The sequence below is a fragment of the Pongo abelii genome, chromosome 14 (genome assembly GCF_028885655.2).
Source record: "Pongo abelii isolate AG06213 chromosome 14, NHGRI_mPonAbe1-v2.0_pri, whole genome shotgun sequence".
Taxonomy (NCBI): Eukaryota; Metazoa; Chordata; class Mammalia; order Primates; family Hominidae; genus Pongo; species Pongo abelii.
In genome coordinates, this window is record NC_071999.2 from 22,122,976 (window position 1) to 22,146,325 (window position 23,350).

General features: G+C 47.3%; 1 protein-coding gene across 3 annotated transcripts in view; it reads right to left on the reverse strand.

Moving 5' to 3' along the window:
* Positions 1–5,046: 5,046 nt before the first annotated feature.
* The window catches only part of CRYL1 (crystallin lambda 1), a 122,169-nt gene continuing 103,865 nt past the window's right edge, over positions 5,047–23,350 (reverse strand). For all 3 annotated transcript variants that reach the window (XM_009248465.4, NM_001131484.1, XM_054528611.2), the window contains 3 exons: positions 12,677–12,782; positions 6,000–6,106; positions 5,047–5,618 (listed from right to left, as the gene is read on the reverse strand). In XM_009248465.4, the coding sequence (XP_009246740.1) occupies positions 5,505–5,618; positions 6,000–6,106; positions 12,677–12,782 (327 nt within the window). In that variant the 3' untranslated portion in view covers positions 5,047–5,504. The remainder of the gene's footprint in view (positions 5,619–5,999; positions 6,107–12,676; positions 12,783–23,350) is intronic.

The window sequence follows — 23,350 nt, forward strand, 5'->3', positions numbered from 1 at the left end:
AAGGTAAACCGTGACGACATGAAATGAAATGAGCACAGGATGAAGGTGAGCCAGCTGCACAAGCCCTGCGGGGTGGGACATCTTCCAGACACGCACAAAGAGCGTCGCCTTTAAGGGGCCAGGGCTGGAGGTTCAGGCCACCCCGATCACAATGCGCTTTTCTGCCGTCTGCAGCTCCTCCCTCCTACGCCCTTTCATTCTTTCTTTCAACAATTATTTCTTATTTCTTTTTCTTTTTCTTTTTTTTTTTTGAGACAGAGTTTCATTCTTGTCACCCAGGCTGGAGTGCAACAGCGCGATCTCAGCCAACTCTGCCTCCCAGGTTCAAACAATTCTCCTGCCTCAGCCTCCCAAGTAGCTGGGATTACAGGCGCCTGCCACAATGCCTGGCTAAATTTTTTTTGTTCTTTTAGTAGAGATGGGATTTCACCATGTTGGCCAGGCTGGTCTTGAACTCCTGGCCTCAGGTGATCCACCCGCCTCGGCCACCCAAAGCATAAAACAAATGCTGTGTTTATCAAGTGCTGGGATTATAAGAGTGAGCCACCACACCTGGCCTCAACAATTATTTCTTTAGCCCCTTCTATGGACCCGATGCTATTCTAGGTTGTAGGAATTCACCTCTACTAGGCTTTTCCTCTCTCTTTTTGGATTGACAACTGAGACATCACCTACTTTAGGAAACACCCCCTGACAGCCCTTGTCACCCAGCAGGCTTAGCCCAGGGCCATTCCCGGGTGCTCCTAAGACCCCCTGTGCATGGCTCTCTGGTTGCTCTTGCAGCTTTAAATTATGCTTTTCTCTTCATGTGTGCATCTTCCCCACCAGACTGTGAACTTGTCACGGTCAAGGTCAACACAATTCCGTAGCCTCAGACGCCTACATAGTCCTTGCTCTAAACACATATATTGAATAACGGAACTGTGGCAGAATCAGCAGTATTCACCTCTTTGAAGACAAAATGGTGACAACAGAGTGTGGAGGGAGCCTAGGCACCGGTCTTGTGTTCTTCCCCATCACCATGCAGGGCCAAGCTTCTTCCCACAGAACCACGCGCTCCCTCCCCTAGGCTGTCACAGCTCAGCAGCGCCCACCACGCCCCTGCTCAAACACCGGCTACCGAGCAACTTCCTGGTCATGGTTGGGTCCTACTCTCCTGCCCACCCATCTTCTCCATCCCAGGAAACGGCAATTCTCCCTCCATGCACAGAAGAGTTGTCCTTGACATTTACCTTTCTCTCATCCCCCACATGCTATCTGCCTATCCTGTTGGCTTTACCTCCAAGACAGCTCCAGAATCTGGCTGCTGCACCCCTCCTCCTTGCCACATCCTCCTCCAGACCTCTGCTGCCATCCCTGACCAACAGAGTGGCAAGAAAGCCTGGAGTCCCTGCTTCCACCCCAGCCTCCGGACAGTCCCTTTTCCACCCAAGCCAGAAAGGGCTTTGAGAAACTGAGTGAGATGGTGCTGCTCCTCTGGCCTCCCACCTCACAGAGTATGAGCCAATCCTCCTGTCAGCCTTCGGGGCCCACCATCCCCATCTCGGTCTGTCCCCCGCCACCTCCTTCATCGCTCCCTCCTGCCACTCAGCCATATGGACTATCCAACTGCCCCTTGGACGCACCCCTTCAGCCTGGCCTCAGGGCCTCTGCCCTTCTGTTTTCTCTCCCTGCAGTGCTCTTCCCTAGAGCTCCCCATGGTCTCAGTGCTCACTCCTGTGGGTCTCTGCACAAATGTTATCTTATCATCATCTTCCTTGATTACTTCTTTAGAATTGTACTCACATGTGCAGACACACCCCACCTGTACACCCTGTCACTCTCTCCTGCTCCATTTTCTATCCACATAATGAACATCCTTCTGATATATTCTATACTTTGCCTCTTGATAGGCATATGCTTATGCTTATGTTTTGTTTTCCCCCACCAGAACTGCCATATAAGCTCCATGAGGGCAAGTATTTTTTTGGCCTGTTTCATTCATTGCTGTATCCTCAATGCTTTGAATAGAGCCTGGCACACAGTAGATGCTCAATAAATGTATGTTAGATGAATCCATGGAAAGTTAATAAAACTGGCATTCTGGTTTTTCTGGCAGTCTTGCTAGTTGGATGGCATGAGAAAAATCCCCTTCCAATTCATGCACCAGCAAGACAGTTTCTGGGCCTGCAAACCAAGTAGGAACCAGACACAAATTGTGGGGACCCCACTGCCAGCCTCTTGAGCTGAGCAGGCACAACAGGGCAGTCACGTGGATGCCGTGCACACGAGTCCATGCTGCTGTTCAGGGAGAGAAGATATCTGGACTCCAAGACTAGCAGGAAGGGAACTGTGTGTGCACTATGCCACATTGAGCGTTAATGTGGATGGAGATTATAGTTTCGCAGTTCTGAGAAAATGACTCAGAAACCAGTCAGGACAATATCTGACTGAGCTGGTCCTTCTGATTAATTTCCTATTTTTTAGTAGTAGCTCGGAGTGGATGAACCTAGCAAGCTCATGCGAGGAAGGCCAACATCCTAGTCATGTCACACTGGTATTGTGCACCCTCCATATGACATGACAAGGAGAGTGTGTCACCTCTGGGGTCTTCTTTCCAAGATCTAATTCAAGTCTAATCATAGCAAAAACATCAGATAAACCCAGACTGGGGATCTTCTACAGGACACCTGGCTGGGGCTCTTTCAGACTGTCAAGGTCCTAAAAAGCAAGGTAAGGCTGAGAAATGGGCACAGACCAGAGGAGACTGGGCGATGGAAAAGTGACGTGCAATGTGAGCTCCTGGATGGGATCCTGGAACAGAAAGAGGATATTTATGGGAAAACTGGCACATGAAATTATACAGCTGCTAAACTCATAAAGCAACCAAGCACTTTGGTAGCCAGACCCCAGGGACAGCAAACTGAAAAGCAGAAAGGCCCCCATAAGCCACAGCTGATTGCTTTGAAGCCCTCCCACTTATCTCTGAAGGGCCTGTTGCTTGGGTTTTGTGTGAGGTTAGGCTCACATACCCCACTCTCCCTTCAGCTCTGTGTTGGGCCAATTCCTGGCTCTATCCAGCTGTTTCCATAACTGTCTTCCTGAAGCTGGGCCCAGAACCACAAATGAGCTCGCTGCTGTTCTCAGGCCTGAAAAGCCTGACTTTTTCAGCCCTTATGTGAGACTCTCTGGGCACTCCCACAGCTGATCACTCCTCATTGCACACTGTGCCTGCTTCAAGCAAAATCATGAAGCACTTCTGTCTGCTTCCTTCTGCCAAAACATGCCTGATATCCACACAAAATACCTGACAGCAAAAGTGGGAAAATAGAACTTGTATGAATCGATGTACCTCAAAGCCATGCACAGTTCCGCCCTGCACGCTGGCGCCAGTGCTGCCCAGGGCTGCTGTGGCCACTCCTCTTGGAATGCGTGGCTCAGGGATGCCATGAGCCCAGCAGGCCATGGGCGGGACCACCTGCACCCCATGCCCCCCTCGTTTCAGCGACCCCACATCTGGGCCTGGGAACTGCAGATGGCCTTGGCGGGCTCATCAGGGGAGTCCCACAGGCACAGGAGACAGCGCAGTGACAGGGCCAAGACCCGGGAGTGTGCAGAAGGAAAGCAGCCAAAGCTGGAGGCTTCAGGGAGGAGCGTAGACCTGACGGAAAGGAACTCTGTCAGTAGGTCACAGGGTGTGAGGGGTGAGGGATTTAGTCACCAGTTAAGGAATTTCTGAAACTTAATCAGACGAAGGGAAGGATCCTTTTCCTGCTGAAGCCTCCTTCATGTCTGGCCACGTCGCCTTTTCAGTGAAGCTTGCATATCGGGGCACTCACATTTCCTGCCTCTCCCCTAATCTCCTTATCTTGTGCGTGACATCAGCTCCAGCCTCCTCGCCTCTCCCGGGTCCTGCGGGGACTGTGGGTTCCACCCGGGATGGTTTCTGCTTTCACTGCCCGACTCACTCTCACGTGGACCCCAACACTCTCTGCCTCCAGGTCGGCTCCTTCTGCTGTGGGATGAGCTTTCTCAGAGTCTGACCTGATTGGGGCACTCCTTGCCTGCGGAGCGCTTGGCTCTAGGTGAAGGCCCAGCCATTGGCATAGCCCCTGGATTCTTCCCTACCTGGCTCCACTCAGGGTCCCCTCCAGGGCTCCTTTTTGATCAGGGTGGGCAGCTCCTCATTTCCAGAGCACTCCAGCCCTTCCCCATGCTCTCCTTCTCCCGGAAGGGCTGGCTGACTCCACCTGTTACCCGAGCCCCCTCATTGGCCACCTCCTCAAGACCTTCCAGGGCACACGGGGCAGGCAGCTGGCCGGGCTCTCCTGTGTTGGATTCCTCTGGAGCACCAGTCCTGTTTTATTCTCAATTTATGTTATTTTATGGTGACCTTCTGAAGGGCAGGGGCCACCTGTGGGACGCCTGGCACATCACAGCCACTCAGCACATGCTGTGAGAATAAATGAGTGCAATGCAGGAGTCTGTGAGCACAGGTTAGCCAAGATGACCACTTCCACGCGGCTCCTGACCGGGGCACTGCTTCCAACACCTCCACAGCCCTGGCCCCAAGGAAAGGCAGCTCCCTGCTGGATGAAGCTGGGCACCAGAAACTGCAAGGCTGGGAAGTGTCAGGGGGGCCCACTGGTGGCTTCTGGCCACTGTGGTGTGCACGGCCTTGTGGGTGGTGGGGCAGGTAATGGTACTCCCAGAGTGTTTTGGGACTAGATCTAGGAAAAGACCACATCAAAGACAATAATGGAATGTTGGATCAAACAGGTACTTTAGTGTAGAACTTTGGTGCCTTTAATATGCTACAGACATGGGGTGTCTAAGGGCTGGGCAGTCAGTGATGTTTCCCAAACATCATCTGACCATAGAGCCTCAGGGCATCATGGAACCTACTCTGGGAAAAGCCCACATTGCTGGATTTCTGCTGAGTGATGGACAAAGGGCCTGGAAAAAAGTATCTGCTTATGACTTATTCATCATGGTCACCCTAAAATATGCCGGTCATCAGGATCAAATGCTGTGTTTCTCAGAAAAAATCAAAAGAAAAAAGACGTCTTTAAGGAATCAAAAACTTTTATTCAGAATAAGTGTTAGCAAAATGAAGGTAGGTGCCTCATAAATGCAGGGCCCCAGAGTATTCAGAAACGGATTAGAAAATAATTACAAAAATATTTTGTCACATATTAACATGAAACTACAATCACTGGCTGAAAAATATAGTCATATGCAATCAAGCTGAAAAGAAAAGGTGAAAATCTCCAGGTTATCTGCCCAGGTGGCAGGAAATCGACAGCCCCGAGAACGCAAGTGCTGCTGTGCCTCCAGGCCCAGGACTATGATCCAAAGTAACGGGCAGACCACCGGCCTGCACCACCACACTCGGGCTGCACACAAGACAGCCAGCTTAGGATCTCCGTGGGCTGCTACCTATGTCACAGAGGGCTGATTAAGAGCTTGCAGTGTTCCCAAATAGGGCCTCCAATGAGAGGAGTGGAAGCTGCATTACAAGAAATTCACTGGGGCTGCACCTGACTCTTCAACTTGGCGAGTCTCATGAGGCACTCGTCCCTCCACTGCCTCCTGGCAGCTAAGTGCTCCGGGTCATCAGGGACCTTCATGCACATGTCCTGCGAGAAGGAGAAGGAAAAAAAGGACAATAAAGAGGAAATAATTTATCAGGAGTGTAATTATTGCTCTTCTTTATGCAAACTGTGCAGAAACTGCTTTCAGAGACAAAAGCAGTAAACCCTCAATGAACAGCAGCTTTCCAAATCTTGAAAGACCTCAGTCCCTCAGAGACAAGTCACAATGAGCTACCAGTTCACTGGTCATCCTGTCCTTAAGGTGTCCTGATGACACGATGGAAATATGAACAAAGTTATGACTGAGGAATCACCAAGATCAAGGGCAAAGATTCCATCTGCAGATGCAGGCCCACCCGCCACAGAGGTGAGGGGCAGCAAGTGCTCCAGGTGGCCAACATGCTTCTCTGCAGTGAGTCTACATACCTGGTTAACCTTCTCAGCAGTGGCCCTGGAAAACTCTGGAATGGGTCCAAAAGTCTTTAGGACATGTTTCATGCCTTCGCTGTATCTGTCACAGTAGCTTAACATACCTGGAATTGCATGAAGACAAGAATCCACAATCTCAGAAAAAAACATTCTTAGTTATACTCAAACTCAGAAATGCATTCAGAGAGTTTCACCCTGGGGTCAGATAAGCTACACTCTTCCCTCCCTGTGAAGACAAGACAGAGCTGGGGAATGTGTAAGGGCCTGCTGGCACTGGAGAAGCGACCCTCCCCATTACCCACTGTCCACGCTGGCTCCTGGGTGTTCGAATGCCAAAAAGTGCTGGGCCTGGCTGGGCCTGGTAGCTCATGCCTGTAATCCCAGCACTTTGGGAGGCCAAGGCGGGTAGATCACCTGAGGTTGAGAGTTCAAGACCAGCCTAGCCAACATGGTGAAACCCCGTCTCTACTAAAAATACCAAAAATCAGCCAGGTGGTGTGGCAGTTGCCTGTAATCTCAGCTACTCGGGAGGCTGAGGCAGAGAATTGCTTGAACCTGGGAGGCTGAGGTTGCAGTGGGCTGAGATCGTGCCACTGTACTCTGGCCTGGGCAACAGAGCGAGACTCTGTCTCAAAAAAAAAAACAAAGTGCCAGGTCCCTCAGACCTCGCATGCCACCTCTGCTGGTGCATCTCACGGAACCCTCCGGTTGGCCTGCGTTCACACACTGATTTGTTGGCTATCACAGTAAGTCCTAATGCCACCAAAAGTGTTTCCTCCAACCATGGGTGTACAAGGTTATTTGTGTACAACGCTTGAATGCATTTTCCAAGAATTAAAGATGTCAGATCTCAGGTAAACCCGTCACTTATGTCACTGTTAGACCACAGATCTCATTTAGCACTGTATTGGGTACAGTCAAGGCTGCAGGTACTTGAAACACTGGTTGGAGAGCTCATGTTGGCTTGTGCCTTGCTGGTTTGGGTGGATGGAGCCAGGCGCTCAGCTGCACAAGCCCCCATGCACGCTCCCCACGCTCCTGCTGCTCCCCAGCCTTGGAGAGCCATGATTTCTCAGATTCTAAGGAGAGGGCCCTGGGACTTTGGTGAAGAGATGCAGGAAGAGGCTTATCCTGGAGGGAGAGGGAGGGAGCCGCACGGGCTAGGCTGACTGCGTGAGAATGGGGTGCGCCCAGGGGAAAGCGCAGGCCAGTCACGGCCCCCACCCAGCACCGGCCTGCCCCGACCCGCTGGGTCCCGAAGACTCACTCTCCCTCACATTCCTCCCCTCCCTGCTGCCGGGAGGCGAACGGGCTGGTGCCGGCCTGTGCTTAGCAAGTCAAGTCAGAAGCCAGGGCCGGGATCCTGGAAGAGGAAGAGGAGGCGTTTCTAGTCCTGGGCGCCATGGAGGACACAGGCTGGGCTACTGCTGCGACCCTGACCCATTTCCCACATCTTTCAAACCCTTAAAGGCTCAGCAGCTGGTCAGTCCGCCTACGAAGGTAACATGGGAACAAACGAAGCTGCAGAATGTGCAGAGCCTGCCCCAGTCAGCTTCCCACTCCCCACAAAAACTGTGGATGATTAACTTAAAATACGAACCATCGGTACTAGATACGCTCAAAAAGCAAAAAATGAACAAACATAATCTTTGGGGTTTAGTTTTGATTGACCTATGCTGATGTGAAAGCCTAAAATCATTGGGTTGCAATTTATTTGCTTCAAATAGTTCTTCTCTCTCAGTGTGTTAAAATTTCCCCCAAAATGGTTTTGAAGGGTAAAAGACTCAAACATACCAACTTTTCTGACATTAGCACCTGAAATTAACTGATGGGTACTCTGTTTATAAAAGAAAGGTTTCATCTCATTTAACCTAAGTGTTAATTTGGCAGTGCAGAATTCTGGAAGTCTCCTGAGCTTTCCAGCACTGGATAGGTACTGGAGATGGCTTAGCATTTCTGGAGAACAGAAAACAAACTATACATTTATTTCATTTGGGAAATTATTTACTTCACTTTTGCTAGTTGCTTATTTATTAAAACTAAAGGAGACAAAATCTAGACACAAATACAGTTTATTCCTTCCTTTTGGGGTGGGGGGGGGCAGAGACACAAGAATCAAGTTGAAAATATATTAAATTAGAAGAAAATGGAAAGAGCTGCTGTGGCTGCATATCCCCCCACTTACAGGCAGGCGCCCTCACGAGACCCCTCAGCAGCCAGTTCCATCACCCTCTCCTACCAGAGCAGCAACAGGCCGGGGGTTCAGTTCATGCAGCACTTGCTCTCTGGAAAATATCACATTCTCTGCGCAAGTGTTCATCTCTCCCTGTTCTGTGAAATCATTTGAACCTCCCAAAAGCTTTCTAGAACTTTCTTTCCTTTCTGCCTTTGTAAAGTTTTAAAGGGACATTTATTTCTACAAAACTTTTATTCTGTTTTGTAGAAATAAATGTCCCTTTAAAACTTATCATGCTGGAATTCATAATAGTGCAATTCATAATTTTCCCCATTTTTATTCAGGAAACCCTTAAAAATGTCAGTCTTACTGATATAAAAACTTTTTTTAACATGCTCTTGGGATGAAGAGCCTCATTGTCTGTGACGAAGTTCAGGCGCCCACACCACGTGCTCACCATGAGATGGGTGCAGCCTCCGGGTGCTCCAAGGGCAGGAGTACTCAGTGACTTAGACTCACGACCTGCATCTGCCTGATTATTTACAACCATGTCCCAGTAAACTTATGACTGTGACTGTTATTTGCAACTCCTCCCCTTCCATTTTAGGGAGGTGTAATTTATTTTCAACAATTATTTTGGCTTCTCTACACCACGAGAGGAGAATTGGGTGTAAATTACTCTAAAATGCCAATTTCTTTGGAAATAGGAAATATACAACACAGCCCACTTCACTTTCGATCCCCCTGGTCTGCCCTTCCCCACTATTTCTATCTAATCCAGCCTCCCCTGTATTTTTTCTTCTATGCTTCCAGGCCCTCTGTCCCTTTGAGTTCTAATTCTTCCAAAACCCTTGTAGAGCTTGGCTTTTTAGAAGATTCTGAACCTAATTTCTTAAGAGATGCTTATCCAGAAAAAGACAAAGAGTAGAAAAAAGAATTGATTCTCATGAGATTGGATGTAGCTTAACTTGCTGCTTTCTAACTTGGGAGCCTTGGGCGGTGGGCCTCTGAGGGACAGTGGGTTTGAGTGCTCCAGGTGCACAGGCAGGAATCCTTTCTGTTTCCATGTATGCAGCAGGCACCAGAGGAGGCCTTGACCCCAGCCCAAGGCCACAGCCACTAGGAGGGATTCCAGGCATCAGCTCCTTGGAGAGCCTTAATTGCCACCCATACCTGGGAAGTCTGGTTTTCTTTCACACAGCTGTGAATGCACACCTATATGAATTCACCTGCTTTTTAGAGACAGGGTTTCACAGAACTCATTAAGGAAGATCAAAAATGCCTCAAAGCACAAAGCGACATTATCTCATTCCTCCTCTCAGGATCAAATTCCCACCTGAGTGAGGACTTGCCCAGGGTAGGGGAGGCAGAACCGACCTGGGTCCTTCACCTCACCTCAGCGAGTCCCCTGCCCATCGGCTCACCTGCTTCCACTGGCTGGCAAATAATCGCTTCCCATCAATCAACCAAACCCACCAGCCACCAGGCATCTCAGTTTTAAAAAAGGCATGTGTCTACACAGGAGAGGAAATCTGTGAGGCAAAATGGTAAATAAACATCCACTTCCCCTGGCGGCGATTTCCACGCTGCCAGATTCTAAGATGTCCTCATTTCAAGTGGAACAAAACTCAGGAGGAACCCAAACAGCCCCAGGGACAAGACAGAGCGGTTCCTCTCTCTACTGACCTGCGAGTCTAAAGCTTAGCAAAGAAACAAACCCCGCTGGGAAACTCTAGGTACCTGGTTCCAGAGCCTTCTCCATGCCATTAGCAAAAATCCTAATCTGTATTTATTCCTCTCTCTGCACTTGTGAATCTTTCTGGAAGAATATTAAAAACCAAAAATAAAACAACAATGAAAAAAACTAGAAAAGTAGTACATGAAACAAACAACACAAAACTCTGTTTGAATACAACATATATTAAGGACTTACTAGGTGCCAGCAATGCAGCTAAGAGCTTCCATCTGGTTCAATTCTCACACCACCGTGAGGAAGCAGTTACTGTTGTCCCCATTTCACAGATGGGGAAACTGAGATGCAGTGAACTTAAGTCACTTGCCCCAGGTTATACAGCCACTAGGTTGGAAAGCCAGGGTAAGGAGCCGGCCCACTGGCTCCACAGGCCAGAACCACCATTCTGAGGGCCCGTCTTTCAGGGGTGTTGTTTGTAAAAGGAGCCAAAAGGTAATGGCACGCTGGCCTCCTGTTTCTCAGAAACTATTTCATTAGATTAAAAATAAATCCTAAAATATTTGCACTAGTTCTAGATAAATGGTAGCTTTTCAGGCTAATAACTACCCTTAACCTGAGATGCTGGCTTTATGAAAACAGTATCAGAAAAGAAGAAAAATTCTCCCAACTCCAATCTTGATATATTCTGGGTGACACAGGGAAGAATGATAAACATTTCTATGGGTTCCCAGCCAGATCTTATAACTCTCCAACTCTGGTCTTTGGAATGCTCTGAAGTTGAAAACTACATCCGTCCACCATTATCATATGAAGCCAATTAGGTTTTCTTATCATATCTGCTTTGTTTGAAAAATTGTTATGGGCCTCCTTCCTGTCTGCCACTCTATTTGATTCTTAAGTTTCCGGTTTCATTGGCTTCTGTTTCTATTTGCTTGAAAGTCAAAGCTGTTCTCCGTTCTGTCCCTATCTATTTCTTATGATTCCTCAATTATCTTATTTTTTTCAAGAAAAAAAAAGAGAAAGAAAAACACAGTGGTTATCAGGCAGCGTCTATATACATTTCAAATGTATAAATTTCTATACATTTCAAATGCTTAAACATATATACAAATCTATATACATTTCAAATGCTTAAATATGCTCACAAGTTTTGAGGTTCTGGTTGAAAACACTGTTTGAAATGATCTAAGACTTTGTGTTAATAGTACAAGAAAACTCTTGTTTCATTGCATGAGGCCATCTTTCTCTACATTATCTTCTTCTATTCAGTGGTTATCTTCCCATAAAACTAACACACAAGTGCTGGAGCAGATTCCCCTCTTCCCTTCACTCCTCTTAGCTCTTCTTAGCTTGATTCTGATAAGGACTGAAGCAGAGAACACACGGCCCATCCACTTCAGAAATCATCTGTGCACCTGCTGTGTGCAGGAACATGTCTAGTAAAGCTGCCTTGAACTATTCATTGGACAGCATATTTCATTAACTACTGTGAAAATTGACTGAACTATTACCAAAATGTAATACTGAAATTATAGAACTGAAGTCAAACAGACTGAGAGAGGTCACCAACTCTTAACCTCCCCTCTCACAGAGGGAGTTTCCTCTCAACATCTAAACCTCCCACAGGCAGGCAACCACATCCCCTGCTCAGCTTACCCAATTAAAGCATGGGCCTTTCCTGGACATCAGCTCCTGTTACTAGAAAGTTCGCCCTGCCATGTACTGAGCCCAAACCTGTCTGTCTGCTTGCCATTTCCAGTCTTTCACTCCACTTCCGCCCCCACAAAAGATACAGACAGAGAGACATACAAGAGACTCTGGTCACTTTTTTCTGGATAAGCCCCAGCTTCTCAGTATCCTTTGTTAAATGCAGACCATGGAGCTGCATACAACACTTCTTTTCTCTTTCTGTATGTTTTCCAAGTTAGAAATATTATTAATCTATAGTAATTGTAGAAATTTATAACACAGACAAGCAAAAAGATACTAAAAGTTACCTATAATCTCAGTACCAAGAGATAGCTGGCAATAATAACATCTAGGTTACATCTCTCTCCAGATTTTATACATAGTTTTTAAAATTTACTTTGTTTTAATTTGCTATAGGTTTTATTGGTTATCAAATGACATCTTCTTTTTGGATCAATTAAAATCTGGTTGACAGAGTTTCATTCTTGGAAGTTTCTTGTCCTTCCCAAGTCGTCTTTCCTTTAGAGTTACCAGATCACAGATAATGGGCTCCGACCTAATTCCCCCCAAGCCTTCTGGAGGCAGCATCTGGCCAATGTCTGGTCTGCCCCACCCAAATGCCCCTCCCCAGCTCCTAGCCTGTGGAAGCCCTCAGTATAGGCTCCCTAGCCGTCTAGAAGAAAACCTTGCTCATATTTGGGCAGAAGATATATCCAGCAGAGGTCCCTGTGGGTTAAGTCAGCCCCCTATCTTTTCTTCTTGCCTCTGTAAATAATGTCATCATCTTCCTCAGGAAACTACCACTTTCCCTTCTGCCAGGCTGGGTGACATGCTGCGAAGTTTCTGTGACATCACCAACCTCTCTTCCTTTGAGCTCTCACCTGAGCACAATGCACCACATGGAGCCCTGAGGTGCATGCACTCCACATGGATTTACATCTCAGTACACAGCGTTTTGCATCCCTGCCTTGTCTGTGAATCACCAGGGCTGGCCATCATCTCCTGTATATCCTACTGTCTCTATTCAGTTGTAAGAAAAGGCAAAATGTGACTGTTTACAAAACCCATGACAACACTAAATAGAATGGAATTCCCATCCTGGCCCCAGATGCATACCTTCTGCATTGAGATGCATGGTTTCCAGGGGTCCAATGAACGCATATCGCATGCCCAACCCTTCTGACATGACAAGGTCCAGGTCACTAGGAGACACGATTCCTTCCTATGTGGAGAAATTGGGCAGCATAGATGAGTTCTGTAAAAAGACAATTTCATGGCCACCACTTTCATCCTAACTTCTTTAGAGCAGGATCCCAAAATCTTCTCCAAAGCACTATACAGGGTGAGCACCACTTACCGAATATGCTTATGACCAGACGTGTTTTGGATGGCTGATATTTTTTAGATTTTGGAATATTAGCATATGCATAATGAGGTATTTTGGGGATGGGAGCTGAGACTAAACACAAAATCTATTTCTGCTTCATATACACCTAGCTTGAAGGTAATTTTATATAATATTTTCAATAATTTTGTGCATGAAATAGTTTGTGTACACAAAATCATCAGAAAAGCAAAGGTAACACTATCTCATGTCAGTGCTCAAAAAGTTTTGGATTTTGGAGCATTTTGGATTTTGGATTTTCAGATTAGGGATGTTCAACCTATGATAGTATTTTGAATGAATTTTGCATGACAAAACCATAATATTATCATATGTTATAAATGGCTTGGCATGGTGGCTCACACTGGTAATCCCAGCACTTTCGGAGGCCGAGGTGGGGGATCCCCTGAGGTCAGGAGTTCGAGACCAGCCTGGCCAACATGGTGAAACCCTGTCTCTACTAAAAATACAAAAAATTAGCTGGGCATGGTGGTGCATGCCTCTAGTCCCAACTACTCAGGAGGCTGAGGCACGAGAATCACTTGAACCCAGGAGGCAGAAGTTGCAGTGAGCTGAGATCATGCCACTGCACTCCAGCCTGGGCGTCAGAGCGAGATTCTGTCTCAAAAAAAAAAAAAAAAAAAAAAAAAAATATATATATATATATATATATAAACACACACACACATATATATAATAAAAAGATATATTTTTTTGTGTGTGTGAAATGGTCAAACACAAATTCACCTTTTCCATCCCTGCAATCTACTAGGGGTTGAAATCAATTCCTCTTGACCTCCCTGCCTTCTTATCTCACCCTACAACCTACGGACCGCCTGCAGCTGCAGGGAGTGGGAGAGGCTGACGACAAGGGGAGCGTGAGGACGGGGCATCGTAGTAAAAGGACAGGAAGGATTTTCTAGATTTCTGCCTAGGACCCGGGGGGAGTAAGATTAGAGCCATCCAAAGACGTGGGAAGGTGCTCTCCAGGCTTCATCTGCCTTCAAGTCCGGCCTTGTTCAGCTTTTAATGAATTCGTAAAAAGTGATATTCTTTGATGAAATGCAGCTTAGAACCATGGGTTTGTTTGCTAAGGTGGGGCCCTGGAATCTTAGAGGCAAGTTGTTGTGTGTTGAGGTTAGACGTCTGATCAGCCACCTGTGTTCCTTGGCCTCACGTGGCTTTGGGATGGAGGCAGGGAAGCGCAGATAATGATCTGCAAGAGCTGCGCTCCACTGAGGTCCCTCCCGTCAGAGGATGCCTCCCCCTTGGGCATTTCCACTGTCAGGAGGGCGGACGGAGGGAAGCCGCCACCTTTTCCCCTACGCCTGCACGGCTCAGACAGGCAGCACTCCCGCGGAATCCGCCGCCCCAGGTCTCATCTGAGCGCTGTCTTTCACCATAGCTCTGTAGGACCGAGGCAGTAGCGCTGGCCGGCCTGCGAGAGCCCGACTGTGGACGATGCGTCGCGCCCTTCTCATCGCGGCCTGGGCGGGCCCGCCTGCCCTCGGCTGAGCCCGGTTTCCCTACCCCGGGGCACCTCCCCACGCCCGCACCCGGCCCCACTCCCTCCCAGGCTTGCGGGTAGAGCCTGTCTTTGCCCAGAAGGCCGTCTCCAAGCTGGGGGCCTGCTCCGCCCGGAGGGCTCTGCGGGGACCCCGGCACAGCGGCCTGCAGGGAGGCACCCTCTGCCCTGCTGCGAGCCTGGGGCGCCTGGGCCTGGCTGGCCTCGAGGTTCCTGGGCCTCCAGGGCAGCCCCAGGGGTCCCCCAAGAAGCGAGAAAAGGGGTTCGAAACCCCCGCCGTGCCCCGCAACCGGCTGCGGCGGGCGACAGCCAGGTGCCTCAGGTCCGTGTGCTGGCTTGGACACTCCCCTGCGTCTGCAGAGAGAGCGGTGGTGAAGCGGGAGCAGGCAGCCTGGCCCAGGAGCCAGGACGGCCACAGCCACGCCACCGGCGAGGGCGAGGGCCAGGGCCACTCACGTGACCCGCAACTCCCTTTTGGAGAGCCACTTTGCATTTCGTTTTGTTTGCGCACACGGGACACAAGCATATCGAGACTGAAAAAGCCACAGCCCACGTTTCCAGGAGAATTACAAAGCAAACGCCTGGCCTCGCCTGCCGCAGACTCCGCCCGCTTCTAGAGGCCCGCACCCTGACTCCTGCAATAGCGGCTCTCCCGCTTTTGAGACTGGCCGCCTGTGTTCACATTCCTCAACTGCAGCGTTTGCTGCTGGCCCATTTCTAAACTTCCTGTAAGTGGAATCACTCAGCGCGCGTTCTTTCGTGACCTGTCTCTCACCATCCTGTTTCTCAGATTCACCTGCGTCATGTGTCCATCTCCTTGATGCAGAGACATGAGTTTACTCATCCACTCTGCGGCCATGAGCCTTTGGCTAGTCTGGGGCTCCTGTGAGCAGGGTAGCCAGGGACACGCGCTCAGGGCAGCCAGGGACACGCGCACAGGGCCAGGGCACGGGCCGCGGCTGGGGCCCAGAGCATCCTTCTCCCCCTCACTGCGGCGCCCCGGCCTCCAGCATTGTGTAGAAGAGGTCCCGTCGCGCCTCAGCCTCGCCACGCTTGGTGTCCCCACCCTTGCAAAGTTTCGCTAATCTGGTAGGGTGAAATGGTATCTCACCGGGTTTCCTTCGAGTTCTAAATCACCCTACCACATGTTCACTGACTGCTAAGGAGAGCGAATCAGTCTGTGCAAGTCACTGCAATGCTGAGGAGGGTCGCCTCCTTTCACTCCCAAGAGCGAAGCTGTAACGGGTCGGGGCATCAAGGGGGCTGGGGGATATCTACCTAAGGCCCACAGAAACTCCCGGAACCGTCAAGAATCCCGTGTGGAACACAGGCATTGTCGCCTCCTCTCCCTGGCAGGAGGTCTGGAGGCAGGAAGGGTGGCTCCCTGCCCTCTCTCCAGGCTGCTGGAAGGCCTGGGCTGTGGCCCCTCGCACCCCCGTGGGCTCTGGAATGCTGTGAAAGGCAGCCAGGCGGCCTGCAGACGCTCCCTCACCCTTGGTTTCCAGGCCAACATTCCAAACAGCACCAAGTTTTCATTTTAGTATTCAAACTGGGAAGTATGCAAACATGGAAGCCACCCTATACTTGCAGTGTTATTTGGCTTGGCTCTTTTAGAATCGTATTTAGTATTTTTAGAGCTGATTTTTTAAAAATCATTTTTAGGATTGCCAAATAGAAAAAAGGTGAGCCACCCAAGAGTAGGTCCTTTTTGGTTTGTATCATCTGAGCTAACAGCCCCTGACTAATGCCCGAGAAGGGTTCTCCATGCTGCCCCATGACATGGGAGGAGCCACATTCCCTCCAACTCCCATGTTCTCAGCTCTGCCTGATTTCATCTAGCAGAGGGCTGTGGGTCTTCCATCAGCCACTATTCACCAGTAGAACAAGTTAGAAAGGGAAAAACGTTTTGATACTTTCCCTTCCTCACTCCTTCTTTCTGCCCGTTTGAATTTCTGAAATGGATTTCTCAAAGCTTGAGTTTTTACCGAGAAGCTAAATATAGAGAAAGAAAAGGACCACAAGGCATTTAGTTGAGAAGCTCCACAACTAGGATATCATGTCCCCAAGGCAAACTTTTGAGTTTCTCCCTGCTGCACTTGGTGCTGAACTAAAGCTTTCCCATTTAGGATGTTTTGAAGCTCAGGTTGCTTAATTTTGCCACTGAGCTTAATTCCACCCAAAGCTTTGTGACATCTGTGACCTAATATTATAACAATGACAAATAATAATTTGTCACTGATAAATAATCGCAGCAGCATGACAGGCAGAAACAAGTGCTTATGTTGAAATAGGGAACTGACAAGCGATTCCTTGGAATAGGTGACGGGCAACACAGCTGTGTGGAGATGGGAACCCTATCTGAGTCCAGCCTTTCTGTGGTTCCGTTAACATTGATCAGTTTAGCAATCAGTACTTACTCCATTTTAAGGTAAAATTCTCAAGTCACACACACAAAGAAAAGATTCTTAAAAAATCATACAAAGCAATGAATACTACAATCACTGTTAGTTCAAAACCTGGTTTCACGTCCTGAAAAATCATTGGGCAAAGAGATCCCAGACAGTGTTAAGGAACCCCTTTTATTAAAAAACTTCTTGCTTCTGCTTCCTTAGTTAAAACCTGAGATTTTTCCACAGTCGAGTAACACATGGATAGCTGGGGCACATACTTTGCACCTGATTTGGTGGGAGAAAATGCCCAGGCTGAGAGGAGCCACAAGACTGTCATCCGTGAAGTAAGGAGAAAATGCAAGATAGTTAATAACGTACCCAACTGCTATGACACAAATGTTAAGTCGAATGAAAGGTTTAGGGATTTAGCCCACCCAGACTATGGAGAATAATCTCATTTACTTAAAGTCAACTATGTACCAAATACCTTCCCAGCAACATCTAGACTGAGTTTGACTGAGTGACTGGACGCTCTAGCCTGGCCAAGCTGACCCTCTCAGGGGACAGATACCCTCGGGGATCTTGGATCAAGCACTTTTGTTTGTTTGTGGGGTGGGGATGGGGAGAAGAGGAAGCAAGACACATCTAACAATTAACAATAGCAAAGGGTTAACAGATGCTGTGGTACTTACTCTGGTCCTTCGGACAGTCCCAGAAGAAGAGGAAGGCAGGAGAGAAACTTGTGTGGTGGAGGCACACAATATTTGATGGGTAAATCCTCCGTGAGTATCTCCTCTACTGATCACCAGCTACACAGAACCATCTTTCCTTCTCTATAATCATCCCATCCCTACATTTAATTTTCTGATTCATGTATTTTTTGCATACCCTCATTTTCATTTGCTTTTCTCATTTTTCTTCATACCATTCTTCCTCATCCACTTCTTTTTTACTAATTCCCAGCTTTTGATCTTCTATTTTGTTTTGCTATACTTTTCCCCCAAACTTGGTCCTGAATTTTCACATTTTTCTTGTGCAAACACTACTATAACTTTACCACTACTATCACCACCAGGAACACAGACTTGCTACCCAGGAATTTGGATGAGGTTCTATTCAAGTCCTTCCACTCCTCAGCTAGAGTTTGGGCATAAGTCCACTGTCAACTGAGAAACAGGAGAAAAATTAAGAGTCAGGAGTCACAAAAGGTTTTATCTTAGGTGAGTGTCAACTAAAGAAATGCAAGAGAGAGAAGTAGAGTACTCTGCCACCTTCAGCCCTATGAGGGCAACATGAAGAAAGCACTGGGCTTGTGTGTATCACCCCAGGGCAGTGGCCAAGAAGAAAGGACTACACCAGCACGTCCACCTCAATCTCTAGTGAAAGAAAGGATGGAACAAAGTTAAATCTCGGTGATTTTCTCATCTCCAGACATGTTCAAGGACAGACCCAGACAAGAACAATCACTTGTACAGAAATAACTCAAGCATGAGCCAGGGTACTAACTATCCCTCTGAGAAACATCCAGCCCTAGGGTCCTTGCAAATGCTACAGGGAGTAACAGAGTTAGAGATTAAGTTTCTTCTTATTATTATTATTTTGAGATGGAGTTTTGCTCTTGTTGTCCAGGCTGAAGTGCAATGGTGGGATCTCGGCTCACTGCAACCTCTGCCTCCCGGGTTCAAGCGATTCTCCTGCTTCGGCCTCCGAATAGCTGGGATTACAGGCATGTGTCACCATGCCCAGCTAATTTTGTATTTTTAATAGAGACACAGTTTCTCCATGTTGGTCAGGCTGGTCTCAAACTCCTGACCTCAAGTGATCCACCCGCCTCAGCCTCCCAAAGTGCTGGGATTACAGGTGTGAGCCACCATGTCCAGCCTAGATTAAGTTTATATTGAGAACTATCACAAGGATTCATGAGTCTCTCATGAGAAACTAGTTGGAATTATGAGTTTGTTCCCTCCACTTATACGCACTGTACCCACATGTTTTCGTTTTCTATACTCTTCACTACATGTTGCTTCCCCCACATGCAACAGGAAACTGGCTCCACAGCAAGGGTGAAAAAGATCTGACCCAGCGGTCCCCACCCACGCCACCTTCCAGGGAGAAGGTGAGGCCAAGATGAGACTTTAATAAGTCGAAAATAAAAGACTGCTAAGTGCTGCCCCACAATTACTCACACGCTTGTGGTCAGGTTTGTGAGCTGCTTGGCCTGTTGCCGGCACTTACAAGCTTTCTTGGAAGAAAGACACAGACATTCCTGCAGAATGACTTGAGCAAATTTTGCTAACGCTACAAGGGTTGATTGAACACCACCACATTGAACTGATGCAAGAGGACACTGAATCACGCCCATAAAACACCTGTCCTGTCAAGAGTCTTCCGAGAGGACGCACAGGAGTCAGCGCTCCAGGGGAAGAAGATGAGAAACACCAGGTGGACCATCCTGGCCAGGCTGCTGGGAACAAGCCTACGTGCACAGCTGCCGGAGGAGAGGTGGGTCTCCCCTCTGGGAGGCATCTCAGCTACATCTAACAAGTTATAAAAATGTTACTCTCCCGCAGGGTGAGCCCACTCCCAGAATTATTCCAGAAAAGACTACAGAAGAAGAAACCATATGTGCAAAGAGGCTCACTGAGGCCTGACCTTAAAACATCCCCCAGTAAGGGAAAGATTGGATTTAAAAGAAAAAAAAAAAGACCAGCTAAATGAAATATAATAAAGCCATTAAGAATGAATAAAAACTTGAGCAGCATGATCATAACAGAGACTAGACAGGAACAAAGGAAAATGAAAGCAATTTGACATAGGGTAGAGCAAACACAGGTGGTGTTTTTCCCTTTGACTTTTCTTTAAAATAGAGGTTTTTTGGTTTTTTTTTTTTTTTTTTTTTTTTTTTGAGACAGAGTCTCGCTCTGTCACCCAGGCTGGAGTGCAGTGGTGCAATCTCAACTCACTGCAACCTCCGCCTCCTGGGTTCAAGCGATTCTCCTGCCTCAGCCTCCCGAACAGCTGGGACTACAGGGGCCCACCACCACGCCTGGCTAATTTTTTGTATTTTTAGTAGAAATAGGGTTTCACTGTGTTAGCCAGGATGGTCTCAATCTCCTGACCTCATGATCCATCCGCCTTGGCCTCCCAAAATGCCGGGATTACAGGTGTGAGCCACTGCGCCCAGCCTAAAATAGAGCTTTTAAATAGAAACAAACAAACAAAAAAATGGAAAGGAAAGAGAGGAAAGACTTTGCCCTAATAAAAGGGACATTCCAGAGTACTTCAGGCCCCTGTGCTAATTCCCTGGTGCACTTTTTCTTAGTACACTGTGTGTATAATGATGCTTTCAGGGAGAAAAAACCAACAGTATTATAGAGTCTGAAAGAAAGAAAAGGCCTCGACTTTTAAAACAAACACAACAGCAAAAAGAATCCATCATTGTGTATGAATGTGAATACGTTCACTTCCGTTCTATGAGGGTAGTGATACTTTAATTGAGGGGTCCTCTGGGAATACAGTTTACTACAATAAGTTTTGAACCAAAGAGTGTAAAACACTCCTGACTCCAAAAACAGCCATGGAGCACAAGCCCCACATCTGCCTGCTCCCCACATCTCTACCCAGAGACGCTTCCTGCCTTGACAGCCCATAGGGCTCCAGTGGCCTCTCACCTGGCTTCTACCTGCAGCTGACAGAAGGCAAAAGGCTGGCTCCCACAAGGGAAGAGGGATGCTGTGTCGTCTGTCACCTCCCGCCTCCCTTCTCTTTGCCTTTTCTCTTGGGGGCTCCTCACCCCCATCCTCTACTTCTGGGGACCCTTACCCCTGGCCTGTTAACTTCCCAACTTCAAACTGAGGGAGCTGAAATCCATCATTTATATTCACTGCTCAAGCACCTATTGGTAATGATTGCTAGAAGGTGTTACAGTAACAGCATTTTCATTCATTTATTTTTATCTTTTTTTTTAGAGTTAGAATACTAACATAGATGCTTTGCAGCATTTTGGGGATTTTTAAGGAGTATATGGTTGATGTTATTTATTTGCTTGTTAATGGGGATACAGGTATCTCTAAATTCATAAATCAGCAGTATCTCTCTTTTCAATAGGGTTTTGTTGCTCACCAATATGACTACTCAGAAGATGGCCACCCACAAAATAATAAATAATGGTATAAAAATAGTCTACTTCTTGTGGAAAATTGCTGCTAGAGAAAAAATCCTAATTAAGGCCAGGTGCGGTGGCTCATGCCTGTAATCCTAGCACTTTGGGAGGCCAAGACAGGCCGGTCATTTGAGGTCAGGAGTTCAAGACCAGCTTGGCCAACATGGAGAAACCCTATCTCTACTAAAAATACAAAAAATCAGTCAGGCATGGTGGCATGCGCCTGTAGTCCCAGCTACTTGGGAGGCTGAGGTAGGAGAAGCCTTTGAACCTGGGGGATGGAGATTGCCATGAGCCGCGATCACGCCATTGCACTCCAACCTGGTCTGGTCCACAGAGTGAAACTCCACTTCCAAAAAAAAAAAAAAAAAAGGTCCTAATTAACTAATGATGTCAACCCAGCAAATAAAAGTTTGCAGATAGAATTCCAGTTGCTGTGGCAGTTGACGTTATCCCTGCGAACATCTGCACTACTCTAGAGAGAAATTATTACAAGGTACAAACGTGCTCCCTTGCACGTTTGCAAGGGAGCAAGTCCAGCCTTGCACGTTGGACTTGCACGTTTGCAAGTCCAGCCAGGCTGGGGTCGCCCAGCAAGCGTAAGCAAACCTGTGGGAAAGCTGAGCTGGACTTGGCTCTGCACACGGGTGGCATGCAGCTTCTGACTCTAACATAGAGGAGAAAGCTTTACAAATATGCTTAGATGCCATTTCTCTGCACAAAGCCACCAGCCTTTCTGGAAAAGTCTTGCACTCCTACTCTCCTTTTGGAAGAGCCCCACATTCCAACAGTTTGTCATGTGCATCCTAACCCATCTCGAGTGGTATCTACAGTCTTTCCAACCAAAGGGCCACGCTACTCTGTGAAAAATGCCACTGGAAGTTTGATAGGGATTGCACTGAATCTGTAGATCACCTTGGGCAGTATGGACATTTTAACAATATTAATCCTTCCAATCCATGAACACAGAATGTCCTTCCATTTATTTGTGTCTTCTTCAGTTTTTTTCATCAGTGTAATTATAATTGTCAGTGTACAGATATTTCACTTTCTTGGTTAAATGTATTTCTAAGCATTTTGGGGGCAGCTATTGTAAGTGGAATTGTTTTCTTGATTTCTTTTTCACGTAGTTCCTTGTTAGTGTATAGAAATGCTACCGACCTTTGTATGTTGACTTTTTATCCTGTAACTGTGCTGAATTTATTTATCAGTTCCAACAGAACTTTAGGGTTTTCTATATATGAGATCATGTTGCCAGCAAACAGTGACAATTTAACTTCATTTCCAACTTGAATGCCTTTTATTTCTTTCTCTTGCCTAATTGCTATGGCTAGGACTTCCGTACTGTGTTGGATAGAAGTGATGAGAGTAGGCATCCTTGTCTTGTTCCTAACCTTAGAAGAAAAGCCTTCAACTTTTCACCATTGAGTATGATATTTGCTGTGGGTGTGTCACGTATGGCCTTTATTGTGTTGAGGAACACTTCTATATCTAATTTGAAGAGAGTTTTACTATAAAATGATGCTGAATGTTGTCATGTGCTTTTTCTGCATCTGTTGAGATGATCATATGGTTTTTGTCCTGTATTGTGTTAACATGACATATCACATTTATAGATTTGCCTATGGTAAAGTATCTCTGCACCCTGTGATGAATTCCCCTTGATTATGTTATTAAATATAGGATCCTTTTAATGTGCTATTGAATCCAGTTTGCTAGTGTTTTGTTGAGGAAGGCCAGACTCTACTCTCTATTTGACTGGAGCCTCTCTCAGTGGACACTGAGTACTCACTGATTCATCATGGGTGTGGGGGTGTGGGTTCTTTTTTTTTTTTTTTTTTTTGAGACAGAGTCTTGCTCTGTCACCCAGGCTGGAGTGCAGTGGCGTGATCTTGGCTCGCTGCAACCTCTGTCTCCCAGGTTCAAGCGATTCTCCTGCCTCAGCCTCCCAAGTAGCTGGGACTACAGGCACACACCACCACACCTGGCTAATTTCTGTATTTTTAATAGAGACGGGGTTTCACCTTGTTGGCCAGACTGGTCTCAAACTCCTGACCTCATGATTCCCCTGCCTTGGCTTCCGAAAGTGCTGAGATTACAGGTGTGAGCCACCACGCCTGGCCGGGAATGGGCTCTGATATAGTTCTAGGGCTCCTCAAAATAATCTTTCAGTACTTCCCTGTAGATGAAAAATATCACCTCTCTCATTGCTTCTGGCAGAAGATCATTCATACAGAGCTCTCTGCATTTGAAGCCAACAAAAACACAGGTCTCAATTAACCAGGAGGCTGGTCCTAGCAACGTGGGTGATGTATCCGCTCTAACGACC